General features: G+C 37.1%; 3 protein-coding genes across 23 annotated transcripts; 1 reads left to right on the top strand and 2 right to left on the bottom strand.

Annotated features, from left to right (window-relative positions):
* Nucleotides 1–176: 176 nt before the first annotated feature.
* Nucleotides 177–7,220, bottom strand: LOC135172942 (calpain-A-like). 2 transcript variants are annotated; one of them, XM_064139489.1, is made up of 10 exons: nt 7,080–7,220; nt 4,751–4,927; nt 4,501–4,688; nt 3,667–4,403; nt 3,164–3,536; nt 3,000–3,042; nt 2,666–2,710; nt 2,129–2,255; nt 1,145–1,272; nt 177–904 (listed from the first exon to the last, which is right to left on the bottom strand). In XM_064139489.1, exons 1-10 carry the CDS (start codon nt 7,149–7,151, stop codon nt 683–685), a joined length of 2,112 nt encoding a protein of 703 aa, XP_063995559.1. In that variant the 5' UTR covers nt 7,152–7,220; the 3' UTR covers nt 177–682. The 2 variants fall into 2 exon arrangements, with proteins under 2 accessions (XP_063995559.1, XP_063995560.1); XM_064139490.1 differs by lacking the exon at nt 2,666–2,710.
* Nucleotides 5,481–17,990, bottom strand: LOC135172940 (calpain-A-like). Of its 15 annotated transcripts, none has more exons than XR_010301215.1 (11): nt 14,724–15,140; nt 13,911–14,087; nt 13,661–13,848; nt 12,827–13,563; nt 12,321–12,696; nt 12,157–12,199; nt 11,823–11,867; nt 11,107–11,233; nt 10,116–10,243; nt 7,080–9,861; nt 5,481–7,024 (listed from the first exon to the last, which is right to left on the bottom strand). XR_010301215.1 is itself a non-coding variant. In XM_064139486.1 (10 exons), the coding sequence occupies exons 2-10, from the start codon at nt 13,911–13,913 to the stop codon at nt 9,640–9,642; spliced, it is 1,869 nt and encodes a 622-aa protein (XP_063995556.1). In that variant the 5' UTR covers nt 13,914–14,225; nt 17,850–17,990; the 3' UTR covers nt 5,481–9,639. The 15 variants fall into 15 exon arrangements, 4 of the variants coding, with proteins under 4 accessions (XP_063995556.1, XP_063995555.1, XP_063995552.1 ...); XR_010301217.1 differs by having other exon boundaries at nt 5,481–7,363; nt 7,815–9,861; XR_010301218.1 differs by having other exon boundaries at nt 5,481–7,279; nt 7,815–9,861.
* LOC135172943 (DNA polymerase eta-like) lies at nt 15,272–23,139 on the top strand. Of its 6 annotated transcripts, none has more exons than XM_064139496.1 (2): nt 15,272–15,412; nt 21,050–23,139. In XM_064139496.1, the coding sequence occupies exon 2, from the start codon at nt 21,155–21,157 to the stop codon at nt 22,958–22,960; it is 1,806 nt and encodes a 601-aa protein (XP_063995566.1). In that variant the 5' UTR covers nt 15,272–15,412; nt 21,050–21,154; the 3' UTR covers nt 22,961–23,139. The 6 variants fall into 6 exon arrangements, with proteins under 6 accessions (XP_063995566.1, XP_063995565.1, XP_063995561.1 ...); XM_064139495.1 differs by lacking the exon at nt 15,272–15,412 and adding an exon at nt 16,453–16,588; XM_064139491.1 differs by lacking the exon at nt 15,272–15,412 and adding an exon at nt 16,640–16,781.
* Nucleotides 23,140–23,823: the final 684 nt, after the last annotated feature.

Raw genomic sequence — 23,823 nt, 5'->3', positions numbered from 1 at the left:
CAATTGGGAACGGCCTTGAGACTCAAACAAAGTGAACCTTCGCAAACTCGAAAGGAGAGTACCCTCTTACTTGTCCACTTTAAATAAATCAATAAAAAGTTTGACAGAAGGGAAGTACTGTGATAGGATACAACAAATAAAAATGTTAAATGAAATGGAGTCGAAGATATTTGGAATATTACAATACGTCATGACAATTTATTAGAAAATATACTCCCAGTACAATCGATTCCACAATTACCACTCAATAGATTTCATTCCGTAAAATTGGAAGAAACAAAGTTCTAACAAGAGTTCGAAGTATGACCAAAATGTATTACTTTTTGTATTCGTTATTTTAATTATATCCCTGAATATATCATATACCAGATGTTTATGGCCATTAAAACCAATAATTGTTATTGTGATGATTATTATTGTATCCATGAGAAGAAATGCAAAACAATGAGGCACATAGAGGTAGACTAACGAATTATTATTAATTATCGAACATGAACTGTCAATTAATGCCTGAAAGTGGACGTCAGAAAACAGAGCAAAACACAAATACCTGACGCTTTTCTTCAAAGAATATTTGCAAAGAAATCTTCGAATTAATTTTTTCATAGCACTTCATCACCGAACAAATGATTGGGATAATGAGACACTATGCCAGTATTATACCTATACAAGTCAGAATTGATTATTCAAACAAGTAAGAACCCCGAACCATCATAGTTTTTAGTCGAAGAGCGCACATGATGTAGCCCTCAAAGTAAATGAGTCCATCCTTAGCTCCATATCGATGACCGAAAATATTCAGCATGCGATTGTTCAACCGATATCCAGCACTCTTAAGAGCCTGTCGCAGCTGAAAGCCACTGATGTATCCGCAGCCAGTCTGGTCGTACAATTTGAATACAGCCTGAAAGTTCACCATGAAAAATAACCAATCGTGAATTTAAAGAATAAAATGTCAACACCAATTTATAAGGCAATTTAAAGAATTGTCATAGATTTTTAATACGAGGCTTTATTTTGTTAATCCTTTTCCCATAAATAATCGGCAACGTCCAAGTGTTTATTGTAGCCTTTGTAATGAGAAAAAGAAATTATAGAGTCAACAAACCAATAAATAAAGTAAATCAATGAATGAGAGGCTCACCCTCCAATGCATTATATCAGTCCATAGTGTCAGGAACTCGTCGTACCCTATTCTCCCGGAGTCATCGCGATCCATCATATATACCATACTACGACAAATGTCCTTGCTGAATCCCTCATTATGCATTTCTAAAATAATAAAATAATAGTTTGTTCTTCGTGGAACCGACAATATTCAAAATAATTTCAACTGGTAAATTATCATTATTGTATAATTGGTATAAACTATCTGGTAATGGTTAAGGAGAATTAGACAATCATCAAGCACAGCATTAACATGAAACACCAAGTAGATATGACGATCAATGATTTATTGCAGCAAGGTAAGGCAAGGAGTTGAATTGTTCTAGAAGACAGGAGTTTAAATTTTTTGCTTCATTATGTCGGGTTTGTGGGATTTCTAGCCAGTAACAACACACTATGTTAGCGAATTATTATCGGACACGTGCGGGCGTGAATTGACTGATTAACATGACCGATAGATACTGATTGCTTCATATGGCTATCAACTCGTTCATTCAAACGTGCGAATTTTTCCAACTTTCCTATGTACAGCTTCACTGTATTTAATTGCGAAATTACAAATATTTTAATAAGCGAATAAATAAAATACCTGGAGAGCAAGGAGGAAAGCAATAATGAAATGAAAACAGCCCACTAACCAACTAAAACATTGTCCGATATGTGATGGGACGATGCAGGGTTAAAATCTAAATGAGGTCTAATAAAACGACGTAATTGTCTACATTTTAATTATGCTACATAATAATGTGTATAAAAAAGAGAAAAGAGAGAGTGGAAAGAAAATATAGAGACACTTGTTTGACAATACAGATTTTTCATGAAGATATTTGTTTAATAATTTGATTTCTCTGAAATTAAATTAGAATTTCAAATTATTTTGCAAATCTTAGCAGACGTTGCATTATTGTTGTAAAAAATATCCTATTTTAGACACAACCATGAGATGTTTTTAGAGACATACCTTTACGCATGGCGTAGTCCAGGATCTCTTTTAGTCCCATCCAATCGACCTTCATGTTGTACCCACCGAGCGTCCGGAAAAAGTCATGAACTTTTTTTTCTTCATTGCGATCTGGCTGGTTTTTGACCTGTAAGCGATGGAAATGAATTGATAAAAAAGTTTCGATGATTACACTCTCCACAGTTTAATTAGTATTATAGTATTATAGTAAAATATATTAGATGACAAATATCAATTCAATTTTTTCATGCAAAACATTATGTTCTGCAATTATCTGAAATTGAATTGAAAGGATTGATATCTTTTGCAGATCAGTTGTGTGACATTTTAAACAGAAAGAAATTAAAATAACAAATCCGGAGTTTCTTTCACGTGAAGAATTATCTGTTAACATTTACTATTGTTAAAATTTTGAAAAAAAAAATTGATTAAAAATTTTGAAACGTATCTTTCGTTCTGCTTTCTCTCCTCCACAATAATTCCTATCGATTTATTTTTAATGGACGAAGATAATTATTAAAGCCATTAATAACTCACACTGTGGTCTCCTCCTCTCCTAACCTCATTTCCACGAATAATTACCTAAAAGCCAAGCCCACACTCATGCGTATTATGTCAACGTTTTAGCACTCCCAGAAGAAGAAATCATTTTATAGTTAATTAATTATAAGTAACAATCATGGGAGACTATTTTTTGGTACATAATCAATGACAGGTCTATTATGTGATGTGCCTACAATGACGTTAGTTATTCAGTCATTGAGACTGATTCATTGAGTGCATGATCTACTCGTGCTGATGTGTCAGGAATGCTACTGTTCATATTGACATTTAATTTCATAAAAAAAAGGAGGTAAATGGATGTACGTACCCTGTCATCGACTTCTCCAATGCCAACGGATTCATCATTTTCCCTAGAAAATGATAAATTTTAATAAATATGTGAGAACCGATTTCCTCATACATTGATTCATTTTTAATGAAATTATTTCGAAAATTATTTCATGAGGTTAATTAACAAAAACTTATACGTACTCCAGGCTGTTTTTATTCTCAGAGAATACCCTCAATAAGAATTCTCCCTCCTGATTAGGACGATAAGTACTAGGGACGATACAATATGTACCAGGTGGCAGTTTGAATCGACAGCTGACTTCCCTCAGCTTGGTAAACGGTGATGTGGCAACAGACCCATTATACGTGAAGAAATTAACGTCCAGAGGTTTTGGCAATCGTTCTGGGTCTTCGAGGGGATAAATCTCAAAACCAATCGTCAAACTAACAGCACCCATTCGTTTCTGGGCTCTCCTGTTCTTCTGCATCAGTGCTACAATCACGGTACACTTATCATCGCCCTCATCAGGGTATTCTAAGGTCACGATATACTGAGGATTGTGACAAAATGTGCCTGAAATGAGAAAAACAGTGTTCAATATATTTTTTTCAAAAACGTTTAAAAAAGGTGGAATTTTTTTATAAATTATTTTTTACAAACCGCCCATACAATGATAGAAATGATTGGATTCTCAAAAAATTACCTAAGAACTTTCTGCACCCCCCGGCAGTGACTCCCCTTACCCACTCCCCATCAAAGACACTTATCTTCCACCTCTTCTTCCCCGAATTAAGATCATCCTCACTAAGAGAACCAGGATTCAAATGACAAATTTCCACAAAATTAAAGAATCTCTTCCAATCCTGAAAAGACATCCAAAATTCTCCATCACTATCGAAAGTGAGTCCCAGCTTCGCTTTCTCGTGATCTGGTATGGATATCCACTCTAGAGATCCATCACTCCAGGGGCCGTTCCACTCCGCCTCATTGCCCCAGGGATTCCTCAGCCTCAGCAGTGGAATTCTTCCGGGCTGATTGGGAGTCTGAATGTCAACATATTTTACTCGGGTGATACTATAGGCATGTCCTCTGATGAGACCCTGGGGTGTCACGGCCTCAGGAACATTGGGATCTGGCTTCAATGAGCAGCCCATCATCGAGTTCCTCTCATAGGCTTTCAGGAGAATGCTGAAGAGATTTGGGGGAGCTTTCTTTATCTTATATACTTCGGTGACCCCTCCTGTGAAATCTTCCATGGCTTCACACACTCCACCAAAATTTAATGCCTCGTAGGAGCCGTGGAGTTTAGCATAAGCTTTCTCCAATAGTGCACTCCAAAATTCGTTGTTCTTTGCTGAACTGAGGTACATCAATTCATCCTGGCACGTTGGAAGACGATCGTCTATCACTACATCCACCCATTTACCATACTGCCAGAATCTGGTGGAATCGGTTTATTAGTGATTAATATCTTTGCACAGACATTCATTCGTTAAAGTAGAAAGAATAAGGGGGAAAGAGAAACCTCGTAAATTACCTGAAGTGAAAGATCCCAGCGTAATTTTTATCGAACCCCTGATCCTTCGGAACCACTTGAAAGAATAAATGTGGATACATGGTGAGATTGGCAACTGCAGCGAGTAGCCAGCAGTCCTTCAGGTCTCCCTGCTGGACATCGAATCTGGAGAATCCCTCGACGAATAATCGAGGATTGTCCACAATTTCCTGAGGGAATAACAACGCACTTTCTAATCTGGACAACCATCGAATTAGATCGAATTCCTTACCATTGGACGCCTCCATTCTATGTATCCGGCCGGACGGCGAGAGAAATAGAGGGACGAATCCTCCGCCGGGAACTCTGGATCCTCGAACAATTGTCCAGATTGAAGACATTGTTGACGGAGTTGATTGAAATCCTGAACTGCTCCCTGAGCTCTGAAACCTGATCCTTTCTCTCCTAGCTGTCAATTATAATCAGAATTGATCTATTTGAAATCAATTGCAAACTTGAATTGAATTGTTGATTCAGTCGCTGACAGAATCTATCCCTTTGTTCATTTAGTCATTCACGGCAATTAATTTAATTTCGTATTAGGAATAGTAAAATTTACACCGAATTCATTAAAAGTCAGTTGTGACTCCTCTCCTTTTTCTCATCCCATTACGTGAAAATTGATGCTTAGAGAATTTATAAACCGTGATCTCTAATATTATGTTAATCCTATTAATTATGATTTTTGTGGCAACGAGGTTTTTACATTGAATTGCTAATGATTTGATTGGTTTTGTCTTTAGAAAATCACAAATCCATCTTAAATGGGAAAAGCTGGAGCTGCCAACTATGAAATGAGTAAATTAAATTTCATGTGGGACGAGAAGTTACTCATCATCGATAAATTGTCGGTCATTAGCACAAGTACTGACTTTCTGGGCAAAAGTTTTCTCTCCCAAAGTCCAAGATATTTTGCTGTTAAGAATTTGTGACCCACCAATTTCATGGTATAAGCAAACATGCACTTTGCAAACAATTTATTCATTTTTATCCATTTCAATGTAGATACATTGATGACCATATTTTAAAATATGCCAAGAAGTGAGGTTATGTGTTCCAACAGCTATGGTAAACAAGGATTCGCGCATAATAATAAGTCAATAGAATGATGTAAATACAGCAGAAAAATTTCAACAAAGGTTCAGTACCACTGTGATAGCGAATAGAGAAGGTAAAACCCGCTTGACTGGACACTCTTTCTTGACAAAGACGTCGTTTCCGGGCTCGATAGCAGCAGCGTTCCATCCGTAGCCACAGGGTTGCTGATAATATCCATAATCACTCGTTCCGATTCTCCCAGGTAACAACCAATAAGTCGACTACTTCACTCGATTCACCAATTTATCAACAAGCACTAGGATATCAAGAGGATTCAAGGGGAGAGAATTTGTCAACAATTATTGAACTCGTGAATCAATTGTGATGGTGCGATCGAATGGTCGGGAACAACTGATGCCTGCGATACTGTCCAGCCGGAGAGAGAGGACCGTTAGGTGACTAGCCATTCTCATTGTGATCTCATCATTACATTGAACAATTTTCAGTCTGTCATTAATGACATTTTTACTCGGTTTTCTTGAGGGCTAATTGGGAATGAGGGGGGAGTGGGAGAATTCTTCGGGATCATTTTTCGTGTTACTGGGTCACGGGGACCCACCTCCGTCTCAAGGTCGTTTGTGAAATGTTTTAGTGGTGATTCCTTCGTTGGGAGAGAAATGGAAAATTTACAGAGTTTTTGTGGGAAATATTTTTACATTGGGATCCAATCGGTCAACCTATTGTAATCGTCTCCGGGAAGTGTGGACACACTTGGGCTATTTATGACCTAAACAGCCCAACACGTGGACAACCCAAGGAACAATCAGGCCTTGTCTTTGGGTCGGACTTCTCACCCTGTACGAGTTGAGGGCGAGGGCACTCAAGATCGAGCTCTCGAAGAAAGCACCGGAGTTTTCCAGCGCAGTAATCTTTTAACGCGACTTAAATCTAAAAATTGTTTGTGACTAAATCTAAATAAACATTGTGACATTTGATAAAAGTGAAATATTGAAATGTAGAACATAGCTATGGCAGGAAACTCGCGACACGCCAGAAAATTATTCTATTAAAGCTTAGTAAATATAGCAGAAAAGCCTATGAGACTTGTATTTCACTTTTTATTGTTTAATTTAAATGTTTTGTAGAAAAAGTCTATGCAACTCCATTTTTCTGAGCAAAGCATTCCGTGCAATCTCCCCAACTCAAATGTTCCAAATTTTAAGGTGATCTCCTTGATAAAAAAAAGAGAAGAATAGGATGAAAAAGGGAACAACTTTTTAGAAATTTTTAGAGAGCCTCCCTTTTTATCTAAGCTGGTTTGCGCTTTCAAACATGCACCCATTACCCTAGGACTTGACCACAGGAAACACCATCAAGCATTGCGTATGACATAAATCAGCAAGGAGCTCCCTAGCGACCTTCGCATAATTGCCAGTGTTGGTTCAATACCAATGATAGTCCCAACACTCTATAAAATTCAGTTTACAGTAAACTGGAAACTGAACTGAACGGTGTAGACTTACCGTTTTCTCGACTTTCTGTCTGGCGACTTCTTGCTCACTGGTAGCATGCATATTCCCCCAGTAATTACCCATGTTGATCCACTGAGATTATTCACTCAACACTTTTGTTTACAATTTTCTTTATTCAATGACTTATTAAATGTTTTTAGTCACCGTCTCACTAGAATTTCAACAAGTTGTACAATTCTCCATTCCTACGACTGAGTAACATAGCTATAGTCATGTCATTGAGTAATTGGAATGCAGTCTTTGTATTGTTGAACCCCTAATACGAAATTGAATTGCTGTTACGAATGACAAGTGATTGTTAATAATGTCTGTCAATTATTTCTGTTGCGATCGATTGTTCGGGACGTCTTGAAAATTTTACACCGCCGAAAAATATCAAATCCGTTATTCGAAAAAAATATAAAATTGCACGATTGTAATGAAGATATCAAAGAGTAACATCCACTTCCTTTATAATTCAACCTCAGAATTTAGTGAGTGTAAATAAATACATACGTTCACCCGAATGAGAGAACGGTGCGATTGTTTGTTAGTACTATTGTGGGATTTCAATACTGACTGTGTGCTATTGATCACTTGATACGGAGTAATAGAATGATTTAAATGATGAGGGATTCTATTGATCAATCAACTGTATATTAAACGGTATATTAAATCTTATTAAATTTTGCTGAACAAGACATACGAAAAAATAGAAATAATCTAGTGTTTCGGAGCATTTGTTACCCATTGAACTTGCCGGTTATTTCCTCGGGTAAAATTCGAAATGACTAATAATTTCTACATATCGCGTATTCCGCATAGATTATCGTCCATTAATTTGTATATCATGTTAATAGTCATAGTCACCAGTAATGGAAACAATGCACTGGTGTTTCTAATGAGTCGGTGATTACAATAAAAAATAAACAGTCCGATTGAACTTCTGGATAATTTGCGTGATCACTTAAACATTAAAAAAATATTCACTATGTTCAGTAAATACTGATGAGAATCACACAATCACAATGACTTCGAACGATTAGATATAAATGCAAATGCTGCACTCTGGAATGATAAAACTGTCTGGCCGAGGATTGGTGGCACACTGTGGATAGATTTTCTCATCGATTATTATTGGTTGAACATTTTCCTTGAAAACATTGATGAAAAAAATATTCGTGGTCCAAATGGCTTACACTTTAAAAGTTATCTAGAAGTATCAGAAGATATCCTTCGTCCGTAAAAGTTATCAGAAAACATATATCTCGGTATTATAGCTGAACTTAATGCTACCGGAAGTACATAAATGAGAATTCTAAATTCTGTAAAAAACTGAAAAAACTATTAATGAAGATATCAAAGAGTAACATCCACTTCCTTTAAAATTCAGCCCCAGAATTTGGTGAGTGTAAATAAATACATACGTTCACCCGAATGAGAGAACACTGCGATTGTTTGTTAGTACTATTGTGGGATTTCAATACTGACGGAGTGCTATTGATCACTTGATACGGTATATACATGATTATTAATAACAAATGCCTTCGTCTTCGGTCGTATTATACAGGCAAATTCGCCAAATGATACTTTTATCGTCTAATTACATAAACTACTATTAATTTACTCAAATAATGATCAAATGAAACTACGATATTAAGTGGCATTCGTTTGCTCAATTAATTTTATTTATTAGTATTTATTCTTTCGAGCTTAAAGAATATTTTATTCATCTGTAATTACGCCTCATTGTATGATTACAGCAGTGAATTTTGTAGTTGTTGATTAATAAAAATATTTACTAAAAAAATAGACAGAGAGTGGCAAATTATTAACAGAATATTTCTAATATTCTCTAGACAAGATTCCAGTTTTGTCCTTTACAATTTTCAATTGGGAACAGCCTTGAGACTCAAACAAAGTGAACCTTCGAAAACTCGAAAGGAGAGTACCCTCTTACTTGTCCTCTTTAAATAAATCAATAAAAAGTTTGACAGAAGGGAAGTATTGTGATAGGATACAATAAATAAAAATGTTAAATGAAATGGAGTCGAAGATATTTGGAATATTACAATACGTCATGACAATTTATTAGAAAATATACTCCCAGTACAATCGATTCCACAATTACCACTCAATAGATTTCATTCCGTAAAATTGGAAGAAAAGAAGTTCTAACAAGAGTTCGAAGTATGACCAAAATGTGTTACTTTTTGTATTCGTTATTTTAATTATATCCCTGAATATATCATATACCAGATGTTTATGGTCATTAAAACCAATAATTGTTATTGTGATGATTATTATTGTATCCATGAGAAGAAATGCAAGACAATGAGGCACATAGAGGTAGACTAACAAATGATTATTAATTATCGAGCATGAACATTCAATTAATGCCTGAAAGTGGACGTCAGAAAACAGAGCAAAACACAAATACCTGACGCTTTTCTTCAAAGAATATTTGCAAAGAAATCTTCGAATTAATTTTTTCATAGCACTTCATCACCGAACAAATGATTGGGATAATGAGACGCTATGCCAGTATTATACCTATACAAGTCAGAATTGATTATTCAAACAAGTAAGAACCCCGAACCATCATAGTTTTTAGTCGAAGAGCGCACATGATGTAGCCCTCAAAGTAAATGAGTCCATCCTTAGTTCCATATCGATGACCGAAAATATTCAGCATGCGATTGTTCAACCGATATCCAGCACTCTTAAGAGCCTGTCGCAGCTGAAAGCCACTGATGTATCCGCAGCCAGTCTGGTCGTACAATTTGAATACAGCCTAAAAGTTCACCATGAAAAATAACCAATCATGAAAAATAACCAATCAATGTAAAGAATATGACGTCAAAACCAATTTATAAGGAAATTTAAAGAATTTTCATAAATTTTTAATACGAGGCTTCATTTTGTTAACCCTTTTCCCATAAATAATCGGCAACGTCCAAGTGTTTATTGTAGCCTTTGTAATGAGAAAAAGAAATTATTGAGTCAACAAACCAATAAATAAAGTAAATCAATGAATGAGAGGCTCACCCTCCAATGCATTATATCAGTCCATAGTGTCAGGAACTCGTCGTACCCTAATCTCCCGATGTCATCGCGATCCATCATGTATACCATAGCACGACAAATGTCCTTGCTGAATCCCTCATTCTGCAATTCTAAAATAATAAAATAATAGTTTGCCCTTCGTGGAACCGACAATATTCAAAATAATTTCAACTGGTCAATTATCATTATTGTATAATTGGTATAAACTATCTGGTAATGGTTAAGGAGAATTACACAATCATCAAGCACAGCATTAACATGAAACACAAAGTAGATATGACGATCAATGATTTATTGCAGCAAGGTAAGGCAAGGAGTTTAATTGTTCTAGAAGACAGGAGTTTAAATTTTTTGCTTCATTATGTCGGGTTTGTGGGATTTCTAGCCAGTAACAACACACTATGTTAGCGAATTATTATCGGACACGTGCGGGCGTGAATTGACTGATTAAACTGACCGATAGATACTAATTGCTTCATATGTACAGTAAATTGTACGATCAATTCGTTAATTCAAACGTGAGAACTTTCCTATGTACAGCTTCGCTGTATTGAATAGATAAATTATAAATATTTCAATAAGCGAATAAATAGAATACCAGGAAAGCAAGGAGTAAAGCAATAATGAAAGGAAAACAGCCCACTATCCAACTAAAACATTGTGCGATATGTGATGAGACAATGCAGGGTTAAAATCTAAATGAGGTCCAATAAAATGACGTAATTGTCTACATTTTAATTATGCTACTTAATAATGTGTGTAACAATGAAGAGAAAAGAGAGAGTGGAGAGAAAATATAGAGGCACTTGTTTCACAATACAGATTTTTCATGAAGATATTTGTTTAATAATTTGATTTCTCTCAAATTAAATGAGAATTTCAAATTATTTTGCAAATTTTAGCAGACGTTGCATTATTGTTGTAAAAAATATCCTATTTTAGACACAACCATGAGATGTTTTTAGAGACATACCTTCACGCAAGGCGTAGTCCAGGATCTCTTTTAGTTCCATCCAATCGACCTCCATGTCGTCCTCCTTGAACTTCCGGAAAAATTCACTAATTATTTCGTTGTGATCTGGCTCTGGCTGGTCTCTGACCTGTAAGCGATGCAAATGAATTGATAAGAAAGTTCCTCTGATTACACTCTCCAGAGTTTAATTAGTATTATATTTAGGGCTTGTGTAGTTGGGTATTCCTCTTCATCCTCTTGTTGTGGGAAAGAAATCATAGGAAACAAATTTAATAAATTGTGCATTTGGGATAATTGGTGCGTAATTCAGTGGAGAAATGAGAAGAAGAAATTAAATGATTGCACATGCGATATCTATATCCATAGTACTTTGGGGATGTCTTTAAATAAAATATATTCGATGAAAAATATCAATTCAATTTTTTCATGCAAAACATTATCTTCTGCAATTATCTGAAATTGAATTGAAAGGATTGATATCTTTTGCAGATCAGTTGTGTGACATTTTAAACAGAAAGAAATTAAAATAACAAATCCGGAGTTTTTTTCACGTGAAGAATTATCTGTTAACATTTACTATTGTTAAAATTTTGAAAACAAAAATTGATTAAAAATTTTGAAACGTATCTTTCGTTCTGCTTTCTCTCCTCCACAATAATTCCTATCGATTTATTTTTAATGGACGAAGATAATTATTAAAGCCATTAATAACTCACACTGTGGTCCCCTCCTCTCCTAACCTCATTTCCACGATTAATTACCTAAAAGCCAAGCCCACACTCATGCGTATTATGTCGGCGTTTTAGCACTCCCAGAAGAAGAAATCATTTTATAGTTAATTAATTATAAGTAACAATCATGGGAGACTATTTTATTGTACATAATCAATGACAGGTCTATTATGTGATGTGCCTACAATGACGTTAGTTATTCAGTCATTGAGACTGATTCATTGAGTGCATGATCTACTCGTGCTGACGTATCAGGAATGCTACTGTTCATATTGACATTTAATTTCATAAAAAAAAGGAGGTAAATGGATGTACGTACCCTGTCATCGACTTCTCCAAAGTCAACACATTCATCATGTTCGCTAGAAAATGACAAATTTTAATAAATATGTGAGAACAGATTTCCTCATACATTGATTCATTTTTAATGAAATTATTTCGAAAATTATTTCATCAGGTTAATTAACAAAAACTTATACGTACTGCATGCTGTTTTTATTCTCAGAGAATACCCTCATTAAGAATTCACCCTCCTCATTGGGATCATAAGTACTAGGGACGATACAATATGTACCAGGTGGCAGTTTGAATCGACAGCTGACTTCCCTCAGATTGATAAACGAAGGTGATCTGGCAACAGACGTATTATACTTGAAGAAATTAACGTCCAGAGGTTTTGGCAATCGTTCTCGGTCTTCGAGGGGATAAATCTCAAAGCCAATTGTCAAACAATCAGCACCCATTCGTTTCTGGGCTTTCCTGTTCTTCTGCATCAGTGCTACAATAACGGTACACTTATCATCGCCCTCATCAGGGTATTCTAAGGTCACGATATACTGAGGATTGTTACAAAATGTGTCTGAAATGAGAAAAACAGTGTTCAATATATTTTTTGCAAAAACGTTTAAAAAAGGTGGAATTTTTTTAGAAATTATTTTTTCCAAACCGCCCATACAATGATAGAAATGATTGGATTCTCAAAAAATTACCTAAGAACTCACTGCACCCCCCGGCAGTGACTCCCCTTACCCACTCCCCCTCAAAGACACTCATCTCCCACCTCTTCTTCCCCGAATTAAGATCATCCTCACTAAGAGAACCAGGATTCAAATGACAAATTTCCACAAAATTAAAGAATCTCTTCCAATCCTGAAAAGACATCCAAAATTCTCCATCACTATCGAAAGTGAGTCCCAGCTTCGCTTTCTCGTGATCTGGTATGGACCTCCACTCTGGAGATCCATCACTCCAGGGGCCGTTCCACTCCGCCTCATTGCCCCAGGGATTCCTCAGCCTCAGCAGTGGAATTCTTCCGGACTGATTGGGAGTCTGAATGTCAACATATTTTACTCGGGTGATACTATAGGCATGATGTCTGATGAGACCCTTTTGTGTCGCGGTCTTAAGAACATTGCGATTTGTGCTCAATGAGCAACCCATCATCGAGTTCCTCTCATAGGCTTTCAGGAGAATGCTGAAGAGATTCGGGAGAGTTTCCTCCATCTGACATATTTCGGTGACCCCTCCTGTGAAATCTCCCATGGCTTCACACATTCTACCATTAGTTAATGCCTTGTAGGAGCCGCGGAGTTTAGCATAAGCTTTCTCCAATAGTGCACTCCAAAACTCGTTGTTCTTTGCTGAACTGAGGTACATCAATTTACCGTGGCACGTTGGAAGACGATCATCTATCACTACATCCACCCATTTACCATACTGCCAAAATCTGGTGGAATTGGTTTATTAGTGATTAATATCTCTGCACAGACATTCATTCGTTAAAGTAGAAAGAATAAGGGGGAAAGAGAAACCTCGTAAATTACCTGAAGTGAAAGATCCCAGCGTAATTTTTATCGAACCCCTGATCCTTCGGAACCACTTGAAAGAATAAATGTGGATACATGGTGAGATTGGCAACTGCAGCGAGTAGCCAGCAGTCATTCAGGTCTCCCTGCTGGACATCGAATCTGGAGAATCCCTCGACGAATAATCGAGGATTGTCCACAATTTCCTGAGGGAATAACAACGCACTTTCTAATCTGGACAACCATCGAATTAGATCGAGTTCCTTACCATTGGGCGCTTCCATTCTATGGATGCGGCCGGACGGCGAGAAGAATAGAGGGACGAATTCTTCGCCGGGAACACTGGATCTTCGAACAATTGTCCAGACTGAAGACATTGTTGACGGAGTTTATGGAAATCCTGATCTTTTTCCTTAGCTCTGCAACGTGATCTTTTCCCTCCTAGCTGTCAATTATAATCCGAATTGATCCATTTAAAATCAATTGCAAACTTGAATTGAATTGTTGATTCAGTCGCTGACAGAATCTATCCCTTTGTTCATTCACTCATTCACTGCAATTCTCTTAATTTCAGGAGGAAAATCTTAAAATCACAAAAGATTTTACTAAAGCAAGACCCATTTAATGAAAATATTGTTTAAAATTTGTATCATTTTCGAATCAGGATTTTCCTATTAAATTTCCTAGGAATTTACGGACGTATTAGGAATAGTAAAACTGAGACCGAATTCATTAAAAATCGGTTGTTACTATTCTCCTTTTTCTCATCCCATTACGTGAAAATTGATAATTAGAGAAGTTATAAATCGTGATCTCTAATATTATGTTAATCCTATTAATTATGGTTATTAATTATGCTTATTTTTGTGGTAACGAGGTTTTTACATTAAATTGCTAATGATTTTACTGGTTTTGTCTTTAAAAAATCACAAAATCCATTAGAAATAGATTTTGATTTTTTGATTTACTAGTGAATTACGTATGAGCAAATGAAATATAAGGTGAGAACCAGAAACACGAATTTTTTGCCCATCAAAAACTCGTCCTTGTGTTGCTCTTTAAGTAACTAATTATAATTTACATTAAAGCAAGCTTTTCCTATGGAGTTTCCTCGCGTCTTAATCGGCGAATCATTGTAAATAAAATGTCTGTGCACTATTGGTTTATTAACTCCACTAATTTTGTTCAACTCAGGTTTTGGTGGAATTAGAAGGCTTGTCTTATGACTCTCTACTGAACTGTTGTTTACATTGCCGCGAATGATTTTATTCATTTGCGACATTTTCAATTCGGCCACACCCCTTTCCATGTAATTTTTGTAACGAGTTGTAATACTGTAGGAATAGGTTTGGTTCTCCATTTCAATTTACGAATTTTCGACTTGAATAGAGACGAATGAAATAATAGTGGATGATCTGAGGAATTTGATGTAAGAGGATGAAACTACTTCGTTCTGGCGAACTCACTGGAATAAACTGACCAATTTAACAATTCTTTATCTGGTGAGGAAAACTTGGTGTTAGTATCCGGTGTGTTATCGGGTATGATATCAGTGTTTTCATTGTCCTTCAGGAACAAATTAAAAGTACAATCCCAGTGGCGGTTATGTAGTGCCAGGGAACTCTGAAAGTGCCTGGGAGAAGTATGAAAATTCGTGATTGAATGTTTCATTATTGACAAGGTGATCACAGAGAGATTAGCATTATTATCTCGACGTGACAAATCATCAGAGCAGTCGGAAGTTGCGGATACTGAGTTTTATTATAAAAGGTATGGGATCGGCTAATGTTTCATGTCATAAAGAAAAAGAAAGGGGTTGAGGGCGAAGTGTAACAAGGGGAAATAATTAGAAAATAAGTCAACTAATTGAGAACATAAGTACTGTCGCAGTTATTACTTTTGAGGGATTATTGACAGCATTTTCTGTGCGTCTGGAAAGCCAGTAGGTCCACAATGAAAACTTCAGGACCTCTACAACAGGATGTTATTGCAAGATTTTGAAATTATGTCGTTTCTGAGAATGAAAGTTATTAAAGATATGGTGACAAATCCAAGGAATCTGAGTGTTCCCGGAAAGTATCTGCTGGCTTTTTTCAATAGCATCAGAAAATATTGACAGAATTTTCCACAAAAAAATGAATAGTTTGACGTGTTATCATTTAGAATCTGTTTGAAATAGAATGAATAATTTCCTAATTGATTTTCTACTTTTTTAATGGGCATTTGGTATTTAAATGATGATTGAATAGTGGGGCGACTTTTAATTCTTTTACAAGTGGATTAGTTTAATGACAATATGACGTAATTTTTATTTCACGAAAACCGTTACATTCGTTACACTAACAGAGAACAAATGAAGAGATATTTAGTTGAGAATAAAATCTACCATTAATTAATGCGTCGATATTAAAGGGGAAAAGCTGGAGCTGCCAACTATGAAATGAGTAAATTAAATTTCATGTGGGACGAGAAGTTACTCATCATCGATAAATTGTCGGTCATTAGCACAAGTACTGACTTTCTGGGCAAAAGTTTTCTCTCCCAAAGTCCAAGATATTTTGCTGTTAAGAATTTGTGACCCACCAATTTCATGGTATAAGCAAACATGCACTTTGCAAACAATTTATTCATTTTTATCCATTTCAATGTAGATACATTGATGACCATATTTTAAAATATGCCAAGAAGTGAGGTTATGTGTTCCAACAGCTATGGTAAACAAGGATTCGCGCATAATAATAAGTCAATAGAATGATGTAAATACAGCAGAAAAATTTCAACAAAGGTTCAGTACCACTGTGATAGCGAATAGAGAAGGTAAAACCCGCTTGACTGGACACTCTTTCTTGACAAAGACGTCGTTTCCGGGCTCGATAGCAGCAGCGTTCCATCCGTAGCCACAGGGTTGCTGATAATATCCATAATCACTCGTTCCGATTCTCCCAGGTAACAACCAATAAGTCGACTACTTCACTCGATTCACCAATTTATCAACAAGCACTAGGATATCAAGAGGATTCAAGGGGAGAGAATTTGTCAACAATTATTGAACTCGTGAATCAATTGTGATGGTGCGATCGAATGGTCGGGAACAACTGATGCCTGCGATACTGTCCAGCCGGAGAGAGAGGACCGTTAGGTGACTAGCCATTCTCATTGTGATCTCATCATTACATTGAACAATTTTCAGTCTGTCATTAATGACATTTTTACTCGGTTTTCTTGAGGGCTAATTGGGAATGAGGGGGGAGTGGGAGAATTCTTCGGGATCATTTTTCGTGTTACTGGGTCACGGGGACCCACCTCCGTCTCAAGGTCGTTTGTGAAATGTTTTAGTGGTGATTCCTTCGTTGGGAGAGAAATGGAAAATTTACAGAGTTTTTGTGGGAAATATTTTTACATTGGGATCCAATCGGTCAACCTATTGTAATCGTCTCCGGGAAGTGTGGACACACTTGGGCTATTTATGACCTAAACAGCCCAACACGTGGACAACCCAAGGAACAATCAGGCCTTGTCTTTGGGTCGGACTTCTCACCCTGTACGAGTTGAGGGCGAGGGCACTCAAGATCGAGCTCTCGAAGAAAGCACCGGAGTTTTCCAGCGCAGTAATCTTTTAACGCGACTTAAATCTAAAAATTGTTTGTGACTAAATCTAAATAAACATTGTGACATTTGATAAAAGTGAAATATTGAAATGTAGAACATAGCTATGGCAGGAAACTCGCGACACGCCAGAAAATTATTCTATTAAAGCTTAGTAAATATAGCAGAAAAGCCTATGAGACTTGTATTTCACTTTTTATTGTTTAATTTAAATGTTTTGTAGAAAAAGTCTATGCAACTCCATTTTTCTGAGCAAAGCATTCCGTGCAATCTCCCCAACTCAAATGTTCCAAATTTTAAGGTGATCTCCTTGATAAAAAAAAGAGAAGAATAGGATGAAAAAGGGAACAACTTTTTAGAAATTTTTAGAGAGCCTCCCTTTTTATCTAAGCTGGTTTGCGCTTTCAAACATGCACCCATTACCCTAGGACTTGACCACAGGAAACACCATCAAGCATTGCGTATGACATAAATCAGCAAGGAGCTCCCTAGCGACCTTCGCATAATTGCCAGTGTTGGTTCAATACCAATGATAGTCCCAACACTCTATAAAATTCAGTTTACAGTAAACTGGAAACTGAACTGAACGGTGTAGACTTACCGTTTTCTCGACTTTCTGTCTGGCGACTTCTTGCTCACTGGTAGCATGCATATTCCCCCAGTAATTACCCATGTTGATCCACTGAGATTATTCACTCAACACTTTTGTTTACAATTTTCTTTATTCAATGACTTATTAAATGTTTTTAGTCACCGTCTCACTAGAATTTCAACAAGTTGTACAATTCTCCATTCCTACGACTGAGTAACATAGCTATAGTCATGTCATTGAGTAATTGGAATGCAGTCTTTGTATTGTTGAACCCCTAATACGAAATTGAATTGCTGTTACGAATGACAAGTGATTGTTAATAATGTCTGTCAATTATTTCTGTTGCGATCGATTGTTCGGGACGTCTTGAAAATTTTACACCGCCGAAAAATATCAAATCCGTTATTCGAAAAAAATATAAAATTGCACAATTGTAATGAAGATATCAAAGAGTAACATCCACTTCCTTTATAATTCAACCTCAGAATTTAGTGAGTGTAAATAAACACATACGTTCACCCGAATGAGAGAACACTGCGATTGTTTGTTAGTACTATTGTGCGATTTCAATACTGACTGTGTGCTATTGATCACTTGATACGGAGTAATAGAATGATTTAAATGATGAGGGATTCTATTGATCAATCAACTGTATATTAAACGGTATATTAAATCTTATTAAATTTTGCTGAACAAGACATACGAAAAAATAGAAATAATCTAGTTTTTCGGAGCATTTGTTACCCATTGAACTTGCCGGTTATTTCCTCGGGTAAAATTCGAAATGACTAATAATTTCTACATATCGCGTATTCCGCATAGATTATCGTCCATTAATTTGTATATCATGTTAATAGTCATAGTCACCAGTAATGGAAACAATGCACTGGTGTTTCTAATGAGTCGGTGATTACAATAAAAAATAAACAGTCCGATTGAACTTCTGGATAATTTGCGTGATCACTTAAACATTAAAAAAATATTCACTATGTTCAGTAAATACTGATGAGAATCACACAATCACAATGACTTCGAACGATTAGATATAAATGCAAATGCTGCACTCTGAAATGATAAAACTGTCTGGCCGAGGATTGGTGGCACACTGTGGATAGATTTTCTCATCGATTATTTTTGGTTGAACATTTTCCTTGAAAACATTGATGAAAAAAATATTCGTGGTCCAAATGGCTTACACTTTAAAAGTTATCTAGAAGTATCAGAAGATATCCTGTGTCCGTAAAAGTTATCAGATAACATACATCTCGGTATTATAGCTGAACTTAATGCTTCCGGAAGTACATAAATAATAATTCTAAATTCTGTAAAAAACTGAAAAAACAAAATAATTCCTTATTTTCCCAGGCATTTTATAGGAAATTAATAGAGTTTCACTTTCACTTTTATCAAATCTCACAATATTTATTTAGATCTAGTCACAAACCATTTTTAGATTTAAGTCGCGTTAAAAGATTACTGCGCTGGAAAACTCGGGTGCTTTCCTTGAGAGCTCGATCTTCAGTGTCCTCGCCCTCAACTCGTCCAGGGTGAGAAGTCCGACTCAAAGACAAGGCCCTATTGTTCCTTGGGTTGTCCATGTGTTGGACTGTTTCGGTCATAAATAGCCCACGTGTGTCCGCACTTCCTGGAGACGTTTACAATAGGTTGACCGATTGGATCCCAATGTAAAAATATTTCCCACATTCGGCCATACTGACAATACATCGTCCTCGATGTACTTAATCCTTCTTATAACAGTTCTATTTTGTCATTGAATTAGTAAACGACAATAAAATTATTTATTACTTCACTCTGCTAAAATAGATTTAATTTTTGCGGCAGCCGTTTTTTGAGCGGACCCCCACACCCAAGGTGTGTTTTTACGTAGTTGATTAGTTACTGGCGCTACAATTAATGCGTAGTTCTTAATGAATTTTCTAAAGTAATTAGTTAAGCCCAGAAATTGCCTTATGTCCTTAACATCTTGCTGGTCAGGGGCTTTTAAAACGGCATCTATTTTATGTGTACCTGGGCGAACGGCATTAACCCATATTTCTCGCCCTAAATATTCTATTTCATTTTGAAAAAATCGGTATTTCTTTAAATTTAATGTTACGCCATTATCTCGTAAAATCGCCATTACTTTTTCTAAAACTTTACACATTTCGTCCGCAGTTGATGTTGCTAGTAAAATATCATCGATGTACACTAAAGCGATACCTTTAAAGATTTTACTCATTGTTCGTTGAAAAACCGCTGGCGCATTAGGAAGTCCACAAGGTAATTTTAAGTATGCCCATTGCCCATCAGGTGTAACGAATGCAGTTTTCTCAATTGAATCCGGATGCATGGGAATTTGATGAAAACCAGATTTTAAATCCAATGATGTAAAGATACTTTTATTCCGGAGTTGGTCAATATGATCCTCAATTAGTGGCAAAGGGTATTTGATTTTCTTAGTTATTTTATTGAGAGATCTATAGTCAACAACCATTATACTGACCAAGAGTTCCCCAGATGTCCCTCGGTATTTGCACATCCAGCAGCTCAGCATTCCTAAATAATAAAATTTAAGATAACCTTTGGGAATTAACAATAAATTTCGTTTCATGGCATTGTTTTGTCATACCCTTTGACGAATTTCTCGTTTTTAACGCTCCCATTATCATCGCAGACTGCTCTGACATAAAAATAAACGTAACTGGGCATGCTGAGGACCTCGAGAGTACCCAGTAGTGACTAGGAGCTTTCCAATCGGCATAAAACTCATTCTCAAGAGGGTGCGGAAAACTATGGACAAATTGTACCACCACCATCGTCGTCACCAACTCGACATTTCTGTCTTAAATATATATAGATAGTACTGTAGTATCCATGTACAGTTGAAAAGTATCAGTGAAACGATTGCTGTACAATTTGTAAGAATAATCGTCCCACTCGTCTCATTTTTTTGGCCCAACATGTCCAAGATACTTGTTTAAGCACTTGGCTATTTTTTTAAATTGACGTAACTTCGACTAGTAATGCAAACTCATACTTCACTAGGAAGTCGATGCACATTTTCTCGAAAAGTAAATAAATCAACTGAATTTGTAAAACTGCAAGTTCCGAGTGGTCCAAAAAAACTGCGGAATTTTTTACGAGAATTTACAAAAACTCATCGAATTTTGGATAAAAATCTGATGACGATAATTCCCTCCTGATTTTAGATAACCCGGCTGTTTAGTTGAAGACGACGAGACTTTCGTTACCAACATCTTTACGTTCAGCTGTTCCTCATCATCAGCGCGTACAGGTGACCAAACCCCACAAAAATGTCATCCCCAGAGGATCGAATAATAGTCCTCATCGACATGGACTGTTTCTTCTGTCAAGTGGAGTCGCGTGACCAGCCACACCTGAAGGGCCATCCCCTGGTGGTCTCTCAGAACAACGTCGTCTTAGCGGTGAGCTACGAGGCACGGGCCCTGGGTGTCACAAGATTCATCAGATCGGAAGAGGCAAAGAAAAAATGTCCGTCCATAAACATCGTGAACTCGCCGATATCTCATGGAAAATCTGACAATACGAAGTACAGAATGGCTGGTCAGGAGGTAATCCAGGTATTAAAGCAGCATTGCGAAACGATGGAACGTGCGAGCATCGACGAGGCGTATTTGGACATCACAAAATTGGTAGAGAGCCGACTGGAGTCAAGCCTGAATACTTTGAGGGATCAGAAAACATCCCTAGCCAACACCTTTGTGGTCGGTTACAGTGGAGTCTCCAACGACGAGGCTGAACGCTCTGAGGGTCTCCAAAGGTGGCTGAAGCAGGTTCTCGATGACATACACGACGACCAAGCGAGGAGACTGGCCACCGCTGCGATGATCGTCGAAGAACTGCGGAAGGAAATTCTCGAGAAATGCAGCTTCACGTGTTCCGCTGGGATATCCCACAACAAGGCCCTAGCAAAATTAGCCTGCGGCCTTCACAAGCCGAACAAGCAAACCATCCTCACAACTTCTGAGATCCCAGAGCTGTTCAAATCGATTCCAGTCAACAAAGTCAGAAATCTTGGGGGAAAAATTGGGAAGCAGTTGATGGAGAATTTTGACTGCAGAGTTATGGCTGACCTCATGAGATTCAGCCAGCAGGAGCTGATGAAGACCTTCGATGAGAAGACAGCTAAATGGCTGTTTAATATTGCCAGGGGAATCGACCACGAGCTTGTGACACCCAGGTTGACATGCAAGTCTATCGCTGCGAGCAAGAACTTCTTTGGAAAAGCTGCCATCACCGATCTGGAGGGGCTCAAAGAGTGGGTGGGAGAGCTCGCTGGAGATCTTGTCGAGAGGCTCCAGCAAGACCTAGAGGATAACCAGAGGAGAGCAACGACTTTGACCGTCTCCTTCCAATATCTCGTGGAGAAGAAAACTGTATCACAGTCCAAGAGCTGTGGAATGGGGACTTATAAGAGGGAAAGAATTGCAGAGACTGCTTTTGATATTATTTCTAGGAACATGCAGATGCCGATTGTTTTGATCTCCCTGGGGGCGAATAAGTTCGTTGAGGTGCAGAAGACCGGGAGATTTATGGAATATTTCAAGAGGGATGGGGAGAAGAAATCGTCGGAGACTGAGGAGGGAGAGAGAGGAAGGCCGAGGGTTGAGGAGATGTCTGGGATTGCTTTGAAGGAGAAGAAAGATGTCCTTGAGAGCGATGGAGCGAACTTGGTCAAGTTGAAGGAAATATTCCCTGATTTGGAGGATATAGATCAGTCAGTTTTGCAGCTACTCCCAATTGAACTACAAAATGAAGCTACATTATATATGAAAGGGAAAGATAAAAGTGAAGAGTGTAAAAACACAATTTCTGGTGGTAATTCTTCGGGAATGAAGACTGTTCGGTCGGAAGTCAGCAGTGGTAATCGTTCTTTGAAAATTGGGTGTGGTGAGTGCAGGGAGATGATCCCGGGGGATAAATATTCTGAGCATTGCGATTTTCATATTGCACAGAATTTGCAGGAGAGTTTTAATCAGTCGCTAGAGTATTCTAGGACGAGAATAAGGGACCGCCGCTCGCCTCGGAGGAATAAGACTCGAAGGATTGAGTCATATTTTGGTAAATTAGAGGATTGATAATTAAAGACGAACAGAACGATGTTGCATGATTATTTTGTTACGGTCTTAGAGAAATTACAAACGAGTTAAAACATCAATGTAAAAAGTTAAAAGTCCAATAAATGTTAAGTCAAAACCAATCACAATCACAATGTTAAGTCCAATAAATGTTAAGTCAAAGCCTTGTCTTATTTATCTTTTTATTTTTCTTTCCAGATATATACCCTTTCGGGCCCTTACATTTTCTTCCCTTCCCCTGCAGTGCGATGGGATCGACTTTGTTTTCAACTGTACTGTATTTATGCGCGGTGTTCCCAAACGTTCACCCATGCAATTACTTTCCTAGTGAAATGCCCGGTTCCGACATCAGTCAAAGCAACATTCTACTTTTTTTTATAAAGTTTGTTTATTAATAAACTAAGAGATACATCTTTTTTAGACATAAATCACTTCGGATCAAAGATCCTTAATTCAACTTAAACTTAAGTTAGGGAAATGTCTTCGGCGTTGGTTCGCTATACGTAATTTCTATAATCTTGCAAAGAAAAAAAATATTATCATTTTTTTTGAACTGGTTGAGCTGCTCTAGGGTTTGTTATTGTACGTTGGAACACCCCGCTCGCCCGACCATCACAATCTATCGCACTGTCTTATTATTATAAAGTATCTCTTCACATAAAGGCATTCTTGCTGAGATAACTATCACATATACTTCTTAACATATGCCAGCAAAACTTGATAATAATATCATTGTCGTAATTATATGCCGTGTTAATAGCCAGGGTCTTGACATTGGTGAAGGGTAAAATGGAGACCTAGTGAGCCCTCCCTCTATCCCGTGCCAATTCCACCATTGTTCGCTTATCTGGATACTCCCATAT

The sequence above is a fragment of the Diachasmimorpha longicaudata genome, chromosome 2 (genome assembly GCF_034640455.1).
Source record: "Diachasmimorpha longicaudata isolate KC_UGA_2023 chromosome 2, iyDiaLong2, whole genome shotgun sequence".
Lineage (NCBI taxonomy): Eukaryota > Metazoa > Arthropoda > Insecta > Hymenoptera > Braconidae > Diachasmimorpha > Diachasmimorpha longicaudata.
Note: the sequence above shows the minus strand (reverse complement) of the source record. Positions and strands in the feature narration are given on the sequence as shown.

Coding starts and splice junctions, on each gene's coding strand:
- LOC135172940 (XM_064139482.1), bottom strand. CDS start 15,002: ATGGAGAACCAAACCTATTCCTACAGTATTACAACTCGTTACAAAAAT. Junction 14,088..14,723: donor TAGGAAAAGCTTGCTTTAAT/GTAAATTATAAT, acceptor TATAATTGACAG/CTAGGAGGGAAAAGATCACG. Junction 9,862..10,115: donor CTGATATAATGCATTGGAGG/GTGAGCCTCTCA, acceptor GTGAACTTTTAG/GCTGTATTCAAATTGTACGA.
- LOC135172942 (XM_064139489.1), bottom strand. CDS start 7,151: ATGGGTAATTACTGGGGGAATATGCATGCTACCAGTGAGCAAGAAGTC. Junction 4,928..7,079: donor GACAGAAAGTCGAGAAAACG/GTAAGTCTACAC, acceptor TATAATTGACAG/CTAGGAGAGAAAGGATCAGG. Junction 2,256..2,665: donor GGAGAGGAGGAGACCACAGT/GTGAGTTATTAA, acceptor CATCGCTTACAG/GTCAAAAACCAGCCAGATCG.
- LOC135172943 (XM_064139496.1), top strand. CDS start 21,155: ATGTCATCCCCAGAGGATCGAATAATAGTCCTCATCGACATGGACTGT.